The 16,136-nt window shown below is 43.3% G+C and overlaps 1 protein-coding gene across 3 annotated transcripts in view; it reads left to right on the forward strand.

Annotated features, from left to right (window-relative positions):
* CASR (calcium sensing receptor) overlaps window positions 1–16,136 on the forward strand; it is an 82,190-nt gene that overhangs the window by 48,679 nt on the left and 17,375 nt on the right. For all 3 annotated transcript variants that reach the window (XR_012626787.1, XR_012626788.1, XM_074853993.1), the window contains exon 4: window positions 427–1,308. Coding sequence is in view for 1 of the 3 variants with exons in the window: in XM_074853993.1 (XP_074710094.1) it covers window positions 427–1,308 (882 nt within the window). In the remaining 2 variants the exon portion in view is untranslated. The remainder of the gene's footprint in view (window positions 1–426; window positions 1,309–16,136) is intronic.

The raw sequence follows: 16,136 nt of genomic DNA on the forward strand, positions 1-16,136 counted from the left end.
CATGTGCATTGCCATTGTTTATCTAAAAGATACTTTCTTCTTGTTTCTGGGTTCAGCAGGAAGTGCAGCAAGGTGCATGTAGGCCCCCCATAGCTCACCTCTTTGCCATTACTCCAAGCTAGTGTCAGTGTCTCTGCACCTCAGATCCTTACAGGTGGACAAGATCTTGCTGCAGCCTCTCGGGTCTGAGCCCCACTCCTGTATGTGCCTCTGTAAGACAGTCACAGCTGCAAGAACATACAGACTTTCAGAGTGGATCATGTGCAACCACAGGCTAAGAGTACGTGACTGCCAGTGTGGTGCTCAGCTCTCTCTTCATCCCAACCAAGGTTACACAGGTTGACAGTGATGCTAGATGAATGTAGGCAATTTGATGCAGGCATTTCACTTCATGGTGTGTTTTGCTTGTTTACTGTGCTCTCACAGGTCAGCTATGCCTCATCCAGTCGTCTCTTGAGTAATAAGAACCAGTTCAAGTCCTTCCTCCGCACAATCCCCAATGATGAACATCAGGCCACAGCAATGGCAGACATCATCGAGTACTTTCGCTGGAACTGGGTGGGAACAATTGCAGCCGACGATGACTATGGCCGGCCAGGGATTGAAAAGTTTCGGGAGGAGGCAGAGGAAAGAGATATCTGCATTGATTTTAGCGAGCTCATCTCCCAGTACTCGGATGAAGAGGAGATCCAGCAGGTGGTGGAGGTCATCCAGAACTCCACAGCAAGGGTGATTGTTGTTTTCTCCAGTGGCCCAGACCTGGAGCCTCTCATCAAAGAGATTGTCAGGCGAAACATCACCGGCAAGATTTGGCTGGCAAGCGAGGCCTGGGCCAGCTCTTCCCTGATAGCCATGCCAGAGTTCTTCCGTGTCATTGGCAGCACCATTGGGTTTGCACTGAAGGCAGGACAGATCCCAGGCTTTCGTGAGTTTCTGCAGAAGGTGCATCCCAAGAAGTCCACCAACAATGGCTTTGCCAAGGAGTTTTGGGAGGAGACGTTTAACTGTTATCTACCCGATGGGTCCAAAAATTCTCCAGCTTCAACTTCGTTCCACAAGGGCCATGAAGAGGGACTGGGAGCTGGAAATGGAACGGCTGCCTTCCGACCTCCGTGCACAGGGGATGAGAACATCACCAGTGTGGAGACACCATACATGGACTACACGCACTTGCGGATATCCTATAATGTGTATTTGGCAGTATACTCTATTGCCCATGCCTTGCAGGATATATATACCTGTACCCCTGGGAAAGGACTCTTCACTAATGGATCCTGTGCAGACATTAAGAAGGTTGAGGCATGGCAGGTAAGTCCTTCATTTGTGTGCCTGTGTAATATACTCGCAAAAAAAGAGAAGCTGTCTCGGATGCCTTTTAGGGTGCCTTTCATAATCCTGGGTTTCAGACACAGCGTAAGGCTCCTGGGATGTAGCACATCGCTGCATGTGGGTTAGGTGCACACTCCCACCCCACAGGGAATGTAAGGTAAGTTGTGTTAGGTTTGCCTGCAGTAAAAGGGGCTTAAACTAAGTTAAATTTTCTTGCATTTGCTACAGGCCAAAAGTGCACACACAGACAATTACCACAGTCTGGCTGACGCAAGGTAACTTGATCATATATTGAGCCCTTACATAAACAAGAGGGCCTGGAGAGAGCACATAAACAAGGAAAACAGTTTTTAGAGTTCATTTTCTTTGGCAAGCTCTACATCTTTTGCAATCCCACAGCAATTTTCCATACAGGCTGTATTTTTGCCCCACAATTTTAAACTTACATAGGATCAAACTAAAGCAGGTTGAGTAATGAAGGAAAATAACATGTGGCTATTGGGCAAATAATAGATAGCTGCTTTGATCTGGCAGGGATATTTCTGAACTGATAAAATGATACTAATGACTTAGTCACATTTACCCATTCATTCAATGTGTTCCACCCACCGGCACATGAATGGTATTCTGGCATTTTGTCTTCTGATCCTTTATGAATACCCTATACCTTACCATATGTTTGACTGTGCTATCCGATGTGATATTTGTTTTTAATATCTACTGTATGTGTTTTTAATATCTACTGCATTCTTAAATAACAGAATTAGGTTGTAAGGCTATCAAATGAAGATATTGCAAATATGTAGCAAATTCTGTTTGACCCTTTCTGGTCATCACAGAAAACTGGCCCAAACATGCCTGAAATTGGAACAACACGGGTGAATATGAGGATCACATACATACCCATTTGCATGTGTAATTTCCTCTACTTGGGATAGTCTAACCAAAATAAAGGCTATCCATGCCACAAACTTTGCAGATGTTGGGTCAGCATTCACATGTGGGAACTGCAGTTTGGTTCCTGTCCAGTATCAATCAACTCAAAAACATCAGTCAGACCAAAGTAAAAGGCTTTGTCTTGGCATTTATTGGAAATCTGCATTGCTCTAGGTACCTGATTTACTGAAATCACTTTACTCAGATGAGTGCAGGTTTGACCCTGGTTTAGGGGAATCCTGCGATTGCTGGCTCTCTCTGAGGTTTCTGTCTTTCAAAGCTATTCTGCTTTTCAGGAGCATACTGGCAGAAGTGGGCAAGTCACAGACAGATTTAATTTTCCCTGTGTTGGTAAAAAGGATCCAGAATAAACATATTTTTAATTTTTCCTTTATGCCTTGTCAACTTGGGAAGTAAAGCAGGATATTCACAGAAACACAGAACCATCTCGGTTGGAAAAGACCTTGAAGATCCTCCAGTCCAAACATTAACCTCACACTGACCGTTCTCAACTCCACCAGATCCCTCAGCGCTGGGTCAACCCGACTCTTCAACCCCTCCAGGGATGGGGACTCCCCCCCTGCCCTGGGCAGCCCATTCCAACACCCAACAACCCCTTCTGGAAAGAAATACTTCCTAAGAGCCAGTCTGACCCTGCCCTGGCGCAGCTTGAGGCCATTCCCTCTTGTCCTGTCGCTTGTTCCTTGGTTCAAGAGACTCATCCCCCCTCTCTGCACCCTCCTTTCACACCGTTCATATCATAGCTAAGTAAAATAATGTGGTGTCTGTTGAGGATTCCCCAATCAGGAAGAATGTCCTCTCATTTCTTGGCTGGTGCTGAAGGATGTCTGCATCAAAACATAAAGCATCCTGCTGATCTAGGCTTTGGGGTATGCATATTTACTTTAAAGGAGGGAATCAGCATCAAGAAAGACTATGTGGGGGATAACATGACTGGGCTGGAATAGCGGGTGCTACAAAGGAACAGGTTATACTTGAGATGACCACCATTATGTGGTGTTGGTCATCAAGCATATTTGATATTTGTGCATTTTTTCACTTCATTTCAAAATCAAACACATGAATAGCAGGTAAATGCCAAATTTGTGTGCACACCTACTTCATATCAGGCATTGCGGCCCATTACCCTCGGGAAGCTTTCCTCAGCCCTGGGAGTAATGAGTTCACCTCACAAACGTGCATCCTCCAGCATCCCCAGAGTGGTTTTCTGACAACCAGACAGAAGAAAATCTTCCCACTAAAGTCAATCTCATTTGTAATGGTACTTCTGCCAGTGGTCAGTGCCAGCTCCCTCTTCTCACGATCAGCTCAAGGGTTTCCTGAGCAACCTGAGAGAGCGAAGGTGGCGTTAGGAAGTCTCCATGCCTGAGACTGGAGGCAGAAGCCACTAATAGTGTCTGCAATCACTGACCAGGTGGTGTGTGGGGCAGATAAGGCAAACCCGGTGAACTCATCGCTCCATTAGCCTGAGCTCCTGTTTAGAGCAGCCCTTGCCAGTGGGGTTGGTGGCTGAGGGGGATAAATGGTGTGTTTCATAATTTAATTATGTACCATTTAATGGCATTATCCCATTAACATATACGAGTTATCATCTATTTGTTGTCTTCTAATTGTTGATTTTATGTACTCGTAATAGAAACCTCTTGGAGGAACTGTTTTACATCATTTGTGGAGGGTGCTTGTGTGGGTCTATATATAAAAATAACATTTTTAAGTCAGTGGTCAGCTCATCTGAACTGGACAGCAGGAAGCCTAGCACAGAATTACTGTCAGTTAGTTAAATTGGGTGCCATTCATCCTATTAAGAATTTACCATCTACAGCTTAAGAAGGCTCTAAGTATGCTTCAGCATGGAAAGCATGGGATTTTTCTGTGTCTCCCAAGCTGAAATATCACAAATTAACAACCTTCTTCTTTGGCCTGTCAGCTTGACGTTGGTGCCCAGGAAGCTGATGGAGCAGCTCATCCTGAGTACCATCACACAACACATGTGGGACAACCAGATGAGCAGGCCCAGTCAGCATGGGTTTATGAAAGGCAGGTCCTGCTTGACAAACCTGATCTCCTTCTACGACAGGGCGACCTGCTTATTGGATGAGGGAAAGGCTGTGGATGTTGTCTACCTTGACTTTAGTAAGGCCTTTGACACTGTTTCCCACAGAATTCTCCTGGCAAAACTGGCTGCTCGAGGCTTGGATGGGCACACGCTTTGCTGGGTAAAAAACTGTCTGGATGGCCGGGCCCAAAGAGTTGTGGTGAATGGAGTTAAATCCAGTTGGCGGCCGGTCACGAGTGGTGTCCCCAGGGCTCGGTTTTGGGGCCACTCCTGTTTAACATCTTTATTGATGATCTAGACGAGGGGATCAAGTGCACCCTCAGTCAGTTTGCAGATGACACCAAGTTGGGTGGGAGTGTTGATCTGCTCGAGGGTAGGGAGGCTCTGCAGAGAGACCTGGGCAGGCTGGAGCGATGGGCTGAGGCCAACTGCATGAAGTTCAATAAGGCCAAATGCCGGGTGCTGCCCTTGGGCCACAACAACCCCCAGCAGCGCTACAGGCTTGGGGAGGAGTGGCTGGAGAGCTGCCAGTCAGAGAGGGACCTGCGGGTGTTGATTGACAGCCGGCTCCACAGGAGCCAGCAGTGTGCCCAGGTGGCCAAGAAGGCCAATGGCATCCTGGCTTGTATCAGCAATAGCGTGGCCAGCAGGGACAGGGAAGGGATCTTACCCCTGTACTTGTGTGGTGGTTTAGTCCCTGCCGGGGTCCGAGACCACGCAGCCGCTGCCCCTCCCCCACAAAGGGAGTGAAATACAAAGCCCCGGGGCTGAGATAAGGAGAGGTTTGATACAACAGTGCAACAGCAACAAAACAAACAACAACAATAACAGTAACAGTAATAACAATGAACAGAGCAAGATATCTACCGATACAGCAGTGAGAGCAGAGAGATTGCATAACACACGCGCTCACCGATTCTCCCGCTGATGTCAGCATGGTATTGAATAATCCGGCTAGAGCTTCCCCCCCACTGCTGGGGAAACTTAACCCTATCCTAGCTAAACCAGGACAACTTGGCACTGGTGCGGCCGCACCTCGATGTGTTCGGTTTTGGGCCCCTCACTCCAAAAAGGCCATTGAATGACTCGAGCGTGTCCAGAGAAGGGCAACGAAGCTGGTGCAGGGTCTGGAGCACAGGTCTGATGGGGAGCGGCTGAGGGAACTGGGGGGGTTTAGTCTGGAGAAGAGGAGGCTGAGGGGAGACCTCCTTGCGCTCTACAACTCCCTGAAAGGAGGGTGCAGAGAGGGGGGATGAGTCTCTTGAACCAAGGAACAAGCGACAGGACAAGAGGGAATGGCCTCAAGCTGCGCCAGGGCAGGGTCAGACTGGCTCTTGGGAAGTATTTCTTTGCAGAAGGGGTTGTTGGGTGTTGGAATGGGCTGCCCAGGGCAGGGGTGGAATCCCCATCCCTGGAGGGGTTGAAGAGTCGGGTTGACCCAGCGCTGAGGGATCTGGTGGAGTTGAGAACGGTCAGTGTGAGGTTAATGGTTGGACTGGAGGATCTTCAAGGTCTTTTCCAACCTTGATGATTCTGTGATTCTGTGATGTCTGTGCTGTCTTTATTCTGAGCAATGTATATGCCTGCAGCTGCCATGTTTTAAGAACCTACCCTGCTGCCAGGCAGAAGATAATCCAGGTGCGCAGCTTTGCAAAGAGCAGCTAGTATTCTCTGCATGTGCCATTGTTGTATCCTGTACAATACTGATCAAAATCACACTCATTACTTCTTTTTGCAGTGTTTTGTTCAGGTAACAAAGACATGCCGGGTAGTCCAGAACAAAATATATAAGCAATTTCTGTCACATTTGGAAGAGGCAAAATTTTACACAAAGCACTAAGGAATAAAGTGCATGACTGTAAATAGCACAACAGAAAGAATCCTCCTAAAGGACTCTGTCACCTCTGATTATCAGATGCCCATTCTCTTCTGATGGTGGGCTGTGATTTTTTTTTTTAGGAGACTGTATTGAGTAAGGCCAATTCTGTGTTTGCTCTGGTTCATGGACTGACCTCCCCCAGATAGGAGCTCTCCCATAAGCTACAGAATAGCAATGGGAAGGTATGGAAAGAGGTGGGACATGGGCTCAGGACTCCTGTACTGATATTCCCTCTTTGTCAAAATTCCCTGCATCTTTGGCCTGTTTCTCCATAACTGCTCAGTCTGCTTTTGAAGCCCATTTTTCTTAACACCTTCCTTGATAAGATTTCCCAGGTCCCTCAAGTTCTTTCATTTACTTGATCTCTGCTCACATGGCTATTCCCATGGTCACTTCTAACAGCAAGTCCATCTGTTCTTCTTTCAATTCCCCTCTGAGTGAAGATTTATAACGCTTTGGGGCATTTGCAGGAGCATCTCTGGTGTCTCTCTCTCATTTCAAACACTGGGTAGTCCTGCAAAAAATAAGGGGAAAACTGATAGGGGGTCTGTCCTGCAGAGCAAATATTTACTACTTCATATTCTTTCTGTGTGAGAAGAGGAAAAATCTGTCTTTTCTTCAGACAGAGTTCACTCTGTGTTTCTGCCCATTCATTTGGCTTCTTGATGTTTGCTAAAAAGCAGCTGATGGTCCTCTCTGTCTCACAGTAAAAGCATTGCGATTAAATGGGGAAGAGAGGTTCCCGTGGATTTGAGAAGGCAAAGGTGCACAGTCACAGTGTCACAGAGCAGAGCATCCTTAGGTGGACTGCCAGATGATTTGCAGGTTGTGGTTACACTAGAGGCTGTGAACTTTGGCAGGTTCATGAGTGAAAAATGAGATAGCTCATCTAGGCACCACGGGAAAGCATGCTGACAGGCTGAAAAATGTGCTGCCCTAATGATTAACGGGTTAAAGACATGCTCGTGTAAATTATTGTATGCCTAGAAATCTCATTGACCTCAGACTTAGTGAAAAGCTGCCATATGCTCTTCCACAAAATAAAAGCAAATACAAATTCACTTCACCTAGCAACACCTACAGTCTTTCATTACACTTGTGCACCTGCCAGCCAGCAGTTCCTTCCTCTGTGCTGGTGATACGCATTATGAAGAGGTAAAAATGGATTGGTGCCTTCTCCAGCTTTACTTTTAGGTATGTCTAGCTGGCTGGAAATTGATTCTGCAAGGCTTTAAAGAAGTGAATGATGCCTTAGGTGACATACATCTCTCCAGACCTTTTAGCCTAATGTCTTATCTAATCAATTTTGTGTCTGTTGAACTATATAGGCCTGTTCGAACAATTAAAGTGGTGTATGGTAAACAGCTGCTTTGTGGTATAGAGACTGAAACAGTAATAGAACAGGTATTAACTGAGAGTGGTCTGAAAATTAGTCATTCCGGAAGAATTGAAATGAAGGCAGAGGAACCTGCTGAATATCAGGCAACTGCAAAAGCTCACCTAGTCTGCATTACAAATGCAGTGGAGAAGAATTTGTTATGAACAGAAAGCAAGCATTCACCAGTGTGCCTTTGTTGTGGGAGACCAAATTGAGAGGCAGATGACTTGAGCCACACACAGAAATGTGCAGGTCAACAGAGCAAACACAGCTGTTTCCCCACAAGGGCAGTAACAGAAGATCACTTATTCATCAGTTTGGAGATAACATCAGCTGAGAACATCACTTGTGAGCTCTTCCACTAAGCAGACAATAAATGCAGTATTATTTAGATGGCTCTGCAACTAAAAGGAGAAAAACTTAACTGGACCTTACTAAAGATGGGGTCCTGTAACATCACCAGTAGAACATGTGCAGGGAAACCATCACCCCAACAGGGTTGCTAGAAGAAGGGTGGATGAACTGCATGCAGCAAATACACAACCTCTATGTCATGAAGTAAGGAGTTGTGGTTATTAATTACTTAGTAGAGAATGGCTGAGATTCTTCTGAATCGGGGTAGTACACACTGCATGATGACAAAAAAAAAGCAGTACTCCTGCCCACCCCCAAACGTGTTAAATTTTTCATAAAAGTAATTTTTAATATAGTCACTTATATGCTGCATTGCAACAAAAGCTGTATTTGAAAAGAAGCATTTTCTAATATTTATGAAACTCATTTGTACCTTTGTTGCTTGGGGAAAAGAAGGCAACTTTGCAGCCTTATTGGACCTGGGAATTTTAGGGAAGGCTCCATGAGATGCTCATATAATGTCTCTGTCTGTAGTGACTTCAGATAATCATTATCCCTTGAATTACCAAGACATCGGTATCTTTTACTAAGACAGAGAATGTCTTTGTTACACAAAAGAATCTTCTTCTAGGACTGACCTTGCCTGATGCTACTCACAAATGGGGCTGGTGACAAAGGGCACCTTGAGAGCCCCCTAAAGGCACTCAGAAAGTGAGGCGAGGAAACAAGTGGATTCATGAAAAATTCAGTTTCATGTTATAATCATTCCTCTGACTTGGCTGATTTCCATTTATTGCAAGATAGGGTTGAAGCTAACTTCAAAGGCATGATAATCATAGCAAAGTTTATTATTTCTTTTCTTTCTGGGTGGTCAGCCATCTTCACAGACACTTTACTAACCAGCCATATAGTTTTATCCCCAAAGTGAACTTTCATGCACTATGAAGGACTGGTGTTGCTTCATACAGTGGATGAAGTTTCAAGGAAGGAGAACAAATTACCTTTTATGGCATATAAAGGACCCTTTTGCCTTGTAGAATTAAAAGAGTGATCTCCTCACTGGACGAGAAGCCATAATTTGCTCAGAATTCTACCTGTGTCTCTAGGAGGAATTACGTGAAGGTTATTTAGGAACTGTAGAAATCAATGCCTTGACATGAGATTTCTTGGCCAAGACTTATACTGGTAAAGGAAATGGAAAACACAGTTTTAAGCTAGTAGTCAAGTGGAACACGTGCCCAAACACAGTAACAGTGAATCCACTGGGACTTCAGTTGACCATTGATGAAACCTATGACTGTGCTTGCAACAGATGCCAATTCTAAATGTCCAAAATGGTTGCATGAGTTCAGTCAACTCAGTGTGACTATAGGAAACTTTAGGACTCTTCCTTTTTTTTTTTTTTTTAATGGATAGTGGTTCTTGAATAGATTATAAATAATCACTGAACTCAGGTTTGATGAATGACCAAAAGAAATGACACCAAGTATGTTGGTAGTATCAGTTGGTTCTCATTCTACCAGAGAGAGGCAGCTTACCAAAGCATTGAAGTAATTCATCCTATAGATCCAAATAGGAAAGAATTTACAGTCAAAAGCTGACTTCCTTCTGGCCTAGAGAAAGGCACAATTCTTCAAATCAGTGTCAGCAGTGTTCTGTGCATGATGCAGTTTCAGACCTTGTTGGGACTTTGAAGAGACTGATCCATAAAGGGCTGTTAGAAGAAAGCAACAGCAAACGGGTGCAGAGACGCACATATACAGAGTCGTTCTCTGCACAGCTGAGTAGAGACAGCATTAAACACCTCCCAGAAAAGACATTTCGATCAGATTTTGATTATGCAAGACACTATATGTGAATTATGCTACGTGAAAACACTGAGCTTGTAGGATAACCATTGGCTCTATTATTAGCTTTAATAATTGGACAATTAATTATGTATTATTTAGTATTAAATTTATAATTAAATTAATAAAAAGAGCCCTATCTTAAGCTTTTAGATACTTCACCATAACAGTTATTGTGCAGTATGATGACCTCTCAAGAACATTAAAATATCATTTACTCAGTCAGAATTTCTGCCAATAGTTCCTTCACTGTTAGTACACACGGCACCCTGGGCCATTGTACCCAATGGATTTCTCCACATTATATTTGTTACAAATGAAGAACAAAGCAATTATGGCACTAAGTCTAGACTAGGTGGCCATGATGGTTTTTTCGTATCATGGCTGTAGCTAAAGACAGCAGCATACAGAGTCCAGTACAAAATACCATCTAACAGCACTGACAATTAGCTCTCACTCTACCTGTACCATTGCCTTTGTCTGTCCAAAGACCACCTCTTTCCACAAAATCTTAATAGGAACCTAAAAAATGTTCAAATGGAGTCACTTTCCAAATGATCATGCAGTTCTAAATCCTTTGTATAATAAACTATGTAAATTTAAGCCACATTCAGGGAAGTAATCCTGATCCAGCTAAGGGATGCTTCCCATTGGAAGTCTAGATATTTCACTTCGGAAGGGCTGTGTTTGCCAGCCACACTTGTATTTAACAAGATTTATTTTCCCCAAAGACATGCTGACTAGTGGACCTTTTTTATTAGTATGATCCATGTCAGGTCACATCTATTGTCGCAGATCGTGTCTTATTTCTAGTTGGGATTCAACTGACCTTTAGTTTCATTGGTCCTTACTTGGCCTTGCTCTATTAGATTTAAAAGTCCAGATGAAGTACTCATCGTTTTTCTCCATACGATATTTATGCACACTGATCAAATTATTTCTCGGTCTTATCTCGATAATTTAAACAGAGTGGGGTTTCAGTCATAAGATATGTTTTCTGCTTTATTTCTGTATCTTGCCCATTTACTCATCCTTCTGTTTGGCATATATTCAGTATTGCTTTAACAGCCTCCGCACAGCCAGACAATGAAAAAAGTCCCACATTTACATACTCTTATTACTTCCTCATTTATACGTGCACAAGTTACATTAGCCTTCCTTGCCACAGTGTGCAATGGAAAGGTCACGTTAAGTTGGCAGTAATACTTTGCAGGATGTGGTACCCTTTCTGTGCTGGTGGCTTGAATTTCTTATGCCTTGATGTGTAAGTCTGAATTTCACTGTATTAAACACAGATGTTTGAGAGCAATCTGAGGGAAATACTTTGTCCTGATAATTATTTACCATTACCGTATTCCATGCATTTTCTGCAAATCTTCCCAGCAGCACTTTTGTATTTTCTGCTAGAGTATTGATGAACATATTGGGTAACAGTAAGTGGTTTACTGAGGCTGGAGGAATTCCCCATAAACTGATCATCTGTTTCTGTTGGTATCTGTTTTTACAAATCTGTTGGGCAATTCTTGGTCCATGAATGGATGCTTTACATTACATGTAAAGCTCAGATATTTCACTTTTAAAGGGATGTGCTTGTCAACCAAACTTGGATTTAATAAGATCTGTATTCCTCGAAGCTTTACTGACTGGCAGCAATTATGTTTCTGTCCTATAATCTTGTATTAATTGATTCTCAACCCAAAATTCTTGTTTTCCCATTGTTTTTCCTGGGATTGATGTCAGGCTAACCAGCCTTTGGTTACAGAGGACATCCCTTTGCCTTTTACAGTATTGTCTTTGCTTGGCAGCTGCTGCAGCCATCAGAGGCAGACTCTGGAGCAGCCACTGAAATACAAGTCTCTGTAAGAGGGTTTAGCTCTGATTCATGCCCTACACGGACTGACATGGAGGGAACCTTCACGCACACTGTTGGGAGTGCATTACACGTGCATGGGTACCAGAAAGGTGGATTGGGATTGCTGTGGAATAATATCAGATAGCATACTGACTTCATTCAAAGCCAGTGGCATTTGTATGCGTGTATCATAAATCTACTGTATTAGAGCTCTTTTCATTGCTTGTGGAGTGCTGTGATGAACTGTCTGGTTCTGCCAGCCTTTTAGATCCAATTTAAATTGCTTGGGCTGTTCTCTAATCTCTTTTTAAGGACCTTCTACCTCCGTTAATGGCACATTATGGCTCCAAAACAAGTGCCCTTGGGATAAGAATGTCCAGGCTTTTTTTCTGATAGCAATGGCAATAACATATCATTCATTTAGCTTTCCCTGCTCCTCCTTAGCTGTCTCTTTAGCTTGTCATCCTCTTTAGCTATCTCTTACAGCCTTAGGTCATGAGGATCTAGCATACATGACACCTTCCAATTTTAATATGTTCAAGAAATTTCTTAATATGTTGCCCGGTGATATTTTCTTCTTTGTTCTCCAGTTTTTTTAATGTTCTACTTTCAATTAATATACTACTTGTGTTTCACAGCCTTGTTTGAATGGCTGTTGGATTAATGCTTTTAGAGCACACCATAATAAATACTGCAGTTTGAGCTTTATTTATATGATGAGGATAGCAACATATCATTACCCCTCAATTAATGAGCTTTTATTTTAATGAACAGAGCCAAATTTCTGAATTGATAGTGGGTTTATCATGCATGCAGTACAGTCATTCAGTCCTTTCCTCTAGCTTGTCCATGGATTTTCTCCATTCTGTTGGGTACAGAGACTTCCGTCATCACTGGCCTACACTTGTACATCACTGGGGCAGAGACTAGTCAGAAGCGTGATTGATTTTGTACAGCATTATATTTCACATCTAGGGATTCTCCACAAGACATTATTTTTCATTTTGCTACCATGATTTTCGTCCTGATTACAAGAAACTGCATTAATGCTCACAGTATTTGTAAGGAGGGGAGAGATGCTGTCACTCCAGCCATTTTTCTCCAGAAAAAATCTACTGCAGTCAGTAGATCAGATTAAGTCTGTTTGGGATGGCACTGAACTGGGACCGAGGCTATTCCACATGCCTTAACTGCTGAAGTTTCTTGTAGGAAGGGTTCTTCTGGACTCTAGGGAACTAATAGTAAAATATCATACTCTGGGCCATGCAAAAGCTGTACCATCATACAGCTGGATCTTAATTTAAAACAGAAGAAGGAGAAAATGTTAGAGGAAAAAACTCTTTGGTCATCTCTCTTCTCCCCTGGAGTTAGTCGCGCTCACTAATAGCATTTAATTGAAGCGACACCATCCAAACAAGCATTCTGACAGACTCAAAATTAAGTTTCCCCTTTTCCCATTAAAAAAGTAATTACAATTAAAAATGAAATTGTGACTTGAAGGTTACATTTTTAAGTCTGACTTTAAAAAAACATATTTGCACTAAATTTCAGTTGACTGGATTTCACGTGATGTTTTCCTATGTAAATCTTTGGTTTCAGAAAATCCTGTAGTTGAGATGTATGCAGAGGATGTTCCCACTGTTTATTTCCTCATGTATCATGTGGATCCAGTCAAGGCCAAGCACATGAAAACTTTCTTGCTATATTTTCCAGTCACATCACACTTAGCAAAATCATTATCCTTTATCATAGCAAGTTTAAGTGATGTGCTGTTAGCTTTGCATTAAGGGTTGACCCAGCGCTGAGGGATCTGGTGGAGTTGAGAACGGTCAGTGTGAGGTTAATGGTTGGACTGGAGGATCTTCAAGGTCTTTTCCAACCTCGATGATTCTGTGATTCTGTAAGCAGTATAAGCTCAGGACTTGCATTCTATAGACACTTAGAACAGCAGGTGTGCACATCGTCAGCAGAAGTTTTGGAGGACCTTCAGGAAATGAAATATCCTGGTCCCATCCTTACTGTGTCCTGTGACCTCAGTCTGGAAAACCAGCCATGCAATGCCAAAATGCTGTAAGATCATTTCTTGATTCCTTTGGGAACCTCTATGACTCAGCAGACAGGTCTTTCTGAAGCATTTTAGACCCAGTTTTGTAATGGCATTTAGGGAGTTGCAAACACCAGTAAATATCTAATGGGATTTTCTAAATTATGTCAGTTAGACCCGACTTGTGTAGACTGTTGCAAAACCCACTAGGCTTGTGTTTTTGAGTTCTTTCTGGACATCCTTATAACATAGTACTGTAGTAAATCTGACCCTAAATCAGATTAGTCCCATTTTATATCAAATCCCATTTTGAAATGCATGCCTTTGCCATTTTTGGTTTAAGTGACTTGCTCTCACTGTTGTAGCAGCTATTGCTTTGTTACTTCTGTCACCTTTCACTGTCAAGAAAGCATCAAAGCTGCTGCAGTTTTGAATCAGCAAATCAGTGTCCCTTGGTCGCTGGCTAGAAAGCCACATAAGCTAACCCATCGAGCCTGATTACAGGCAGTCCAGCCAGTCCTTGTTGTAGGAAACTCCATCAGTTTCCAAGCAGACTGAGCACTCACAGCATAGCATGAGACAAAGGAAGCACAAAGCATCTTCCACTGAGCAGCAAGTGAGGTGTTTCCAACACAGTCCATCTGAGTTCCACCCTCTCCCAATTCCTGCAAATTTCTATTGGAGAACCTGCTTCTCTCTGACAGAGAAAAAGCAAAATGTACGCATGGATGCCCACGTCAGCACTCGAGCAGAGGGCACTGGTCAATGGAAGAGGGCAAGAGAACCATCTCTCAGCTGCCTGGGGATCTCCTATCCACGATGGAAGCAGAACCAAACCAATTACCAGTTAAAATATGCCAATCAGCACATCTTGTAATGGCAGCTTGATGTCCTGTACTTCTCTGGAGACCTGAATAAAGTCAGTCAGCTTTGCAGGGAAAGGGGTCTCTGCTTCTGTGAGAATATGTCACCTCCTTCCCACAGATCACTACATGTGTCATAAACAGTTAAATAATCCTGCACTTTCACTTCTTTTCAAATGGAAGTCAGAATGACTGTCTAAGAGCTATCATCACCACCTCTGGACCTCTCTAATCTGCCTTTTATTCTTCTTTTCTGATCAAGTGACTAGAACTAACTGCATTTTCCAGGGGAAACTGTACTATCGATGTACATATTGGCACCGTATTTTCAGTGCCATTTTCTTTCTTACTTTCATATCCTAATATTTTGTTTGCTCTTTCAACTGTGTAATGCACAGAGTGTTTTTACTAAGCTGCCTGCTATAATGAATGAGTCTTTGTCTTGAGTGGTTAGTTAATTTAGTTTCCAATAAAGCTTATGAATAGCTTCAATTATTACTTCTAACATATGGCACATTGTCATATGCATTTAGCCTTCAGTTGTGCTGTCCGTTGACCTACCTTGCTTTACGAGGATGTCATTCAGCTCTTATCAAAGCATAACAACTTTGAATGTTGTTGTGTTATTCTCAGCCTTTCTACAGGCCTTCCTGAGTCTTGAACTAACTCTTTCTTTCATCCTGTTTTTCAAGTCACTGGTAGATCTAGCATTTCACCAGAGCTGGGATGTCCACCCCACGTTGCCAGAATTCCTTTGCAGTATTGTCACTGAATCTCTGGCTGACTATCAATGCTCTCTCTCTTCAACTCTTTGACACCAGCCCTTCTTCCAGGGTTTATCTCCCTTTGTTCATCTGCACTGTTACCAACGTGACAGTTTCAGTCCTGGAGTAAAGCCCAGCCCTTGTACAGTAGGTGATGACTAGTCTTCGTTATTTTAGCATGAAGTGCCCAGTATCCCAACTACAGACCAGGCACTCCTTGGGCACAGGACTGGACACGTGCAACAGAAAGACATGCCATTTTTTGGTGAGGTGTTTACAGTGAGAATCCCAGCTCTGTTCCTGGATCACTTTCAACCTCTCCACCTGGGTTACCCTTATAGTGATAAATAGTATTAACAGTCGCTTCTTCAGAGCAGAAAACCAATAGAAATCAGGCATCTTAGGTGGAATGTGGTGTGCAGTAATGAATCACATCCTCCACTGGCTGAAGAACTCTGTTCTGAATGGCCTTCAGAAAAAGGTGAGATTGATGGTGTTGGCATATCCTGCCAAGTTGGTTTTAAAAAAAACCATCAGCACGACATGTTGCCGCCATTGGTGTATAATGGGCAGCAGGGGAGGAGGAGAGATTATAGAGCAAAAGGAGAGTTCAGCTCCTGCCAGCAAGAAGAATGCTGTGGGCAGAAGAGCTGGGTGCAATTCATCTTTCCCCACCTCATGCTTCTGGAAACGGGTATTAGTGACTCAGGGGGCTAGTGCCTTCCTGCCTGCTCAGGTCCTTCATGTCTGAACTGGTTGATACTGTGATGATGGCCTTTGGGAGAGCCTAAGAGTTGGCCCTACATAAAAAAC

The sequence above is a fragment of the Strix uralensis genome, chromosome 2 (genome assembly GCF_047716275.1).
Source record: "Strix uralensis isolate ZFMK-TIS-50842 chromosome 2, bStrUra1, whole genome shotgun sequence".
NCBI classification, from domain to species: domain Eukaryota; kingdom Metazoa; phylum Chordata; class Aves; order Strigiformes; family Strigidae; genus Strix; species Strix uralensis.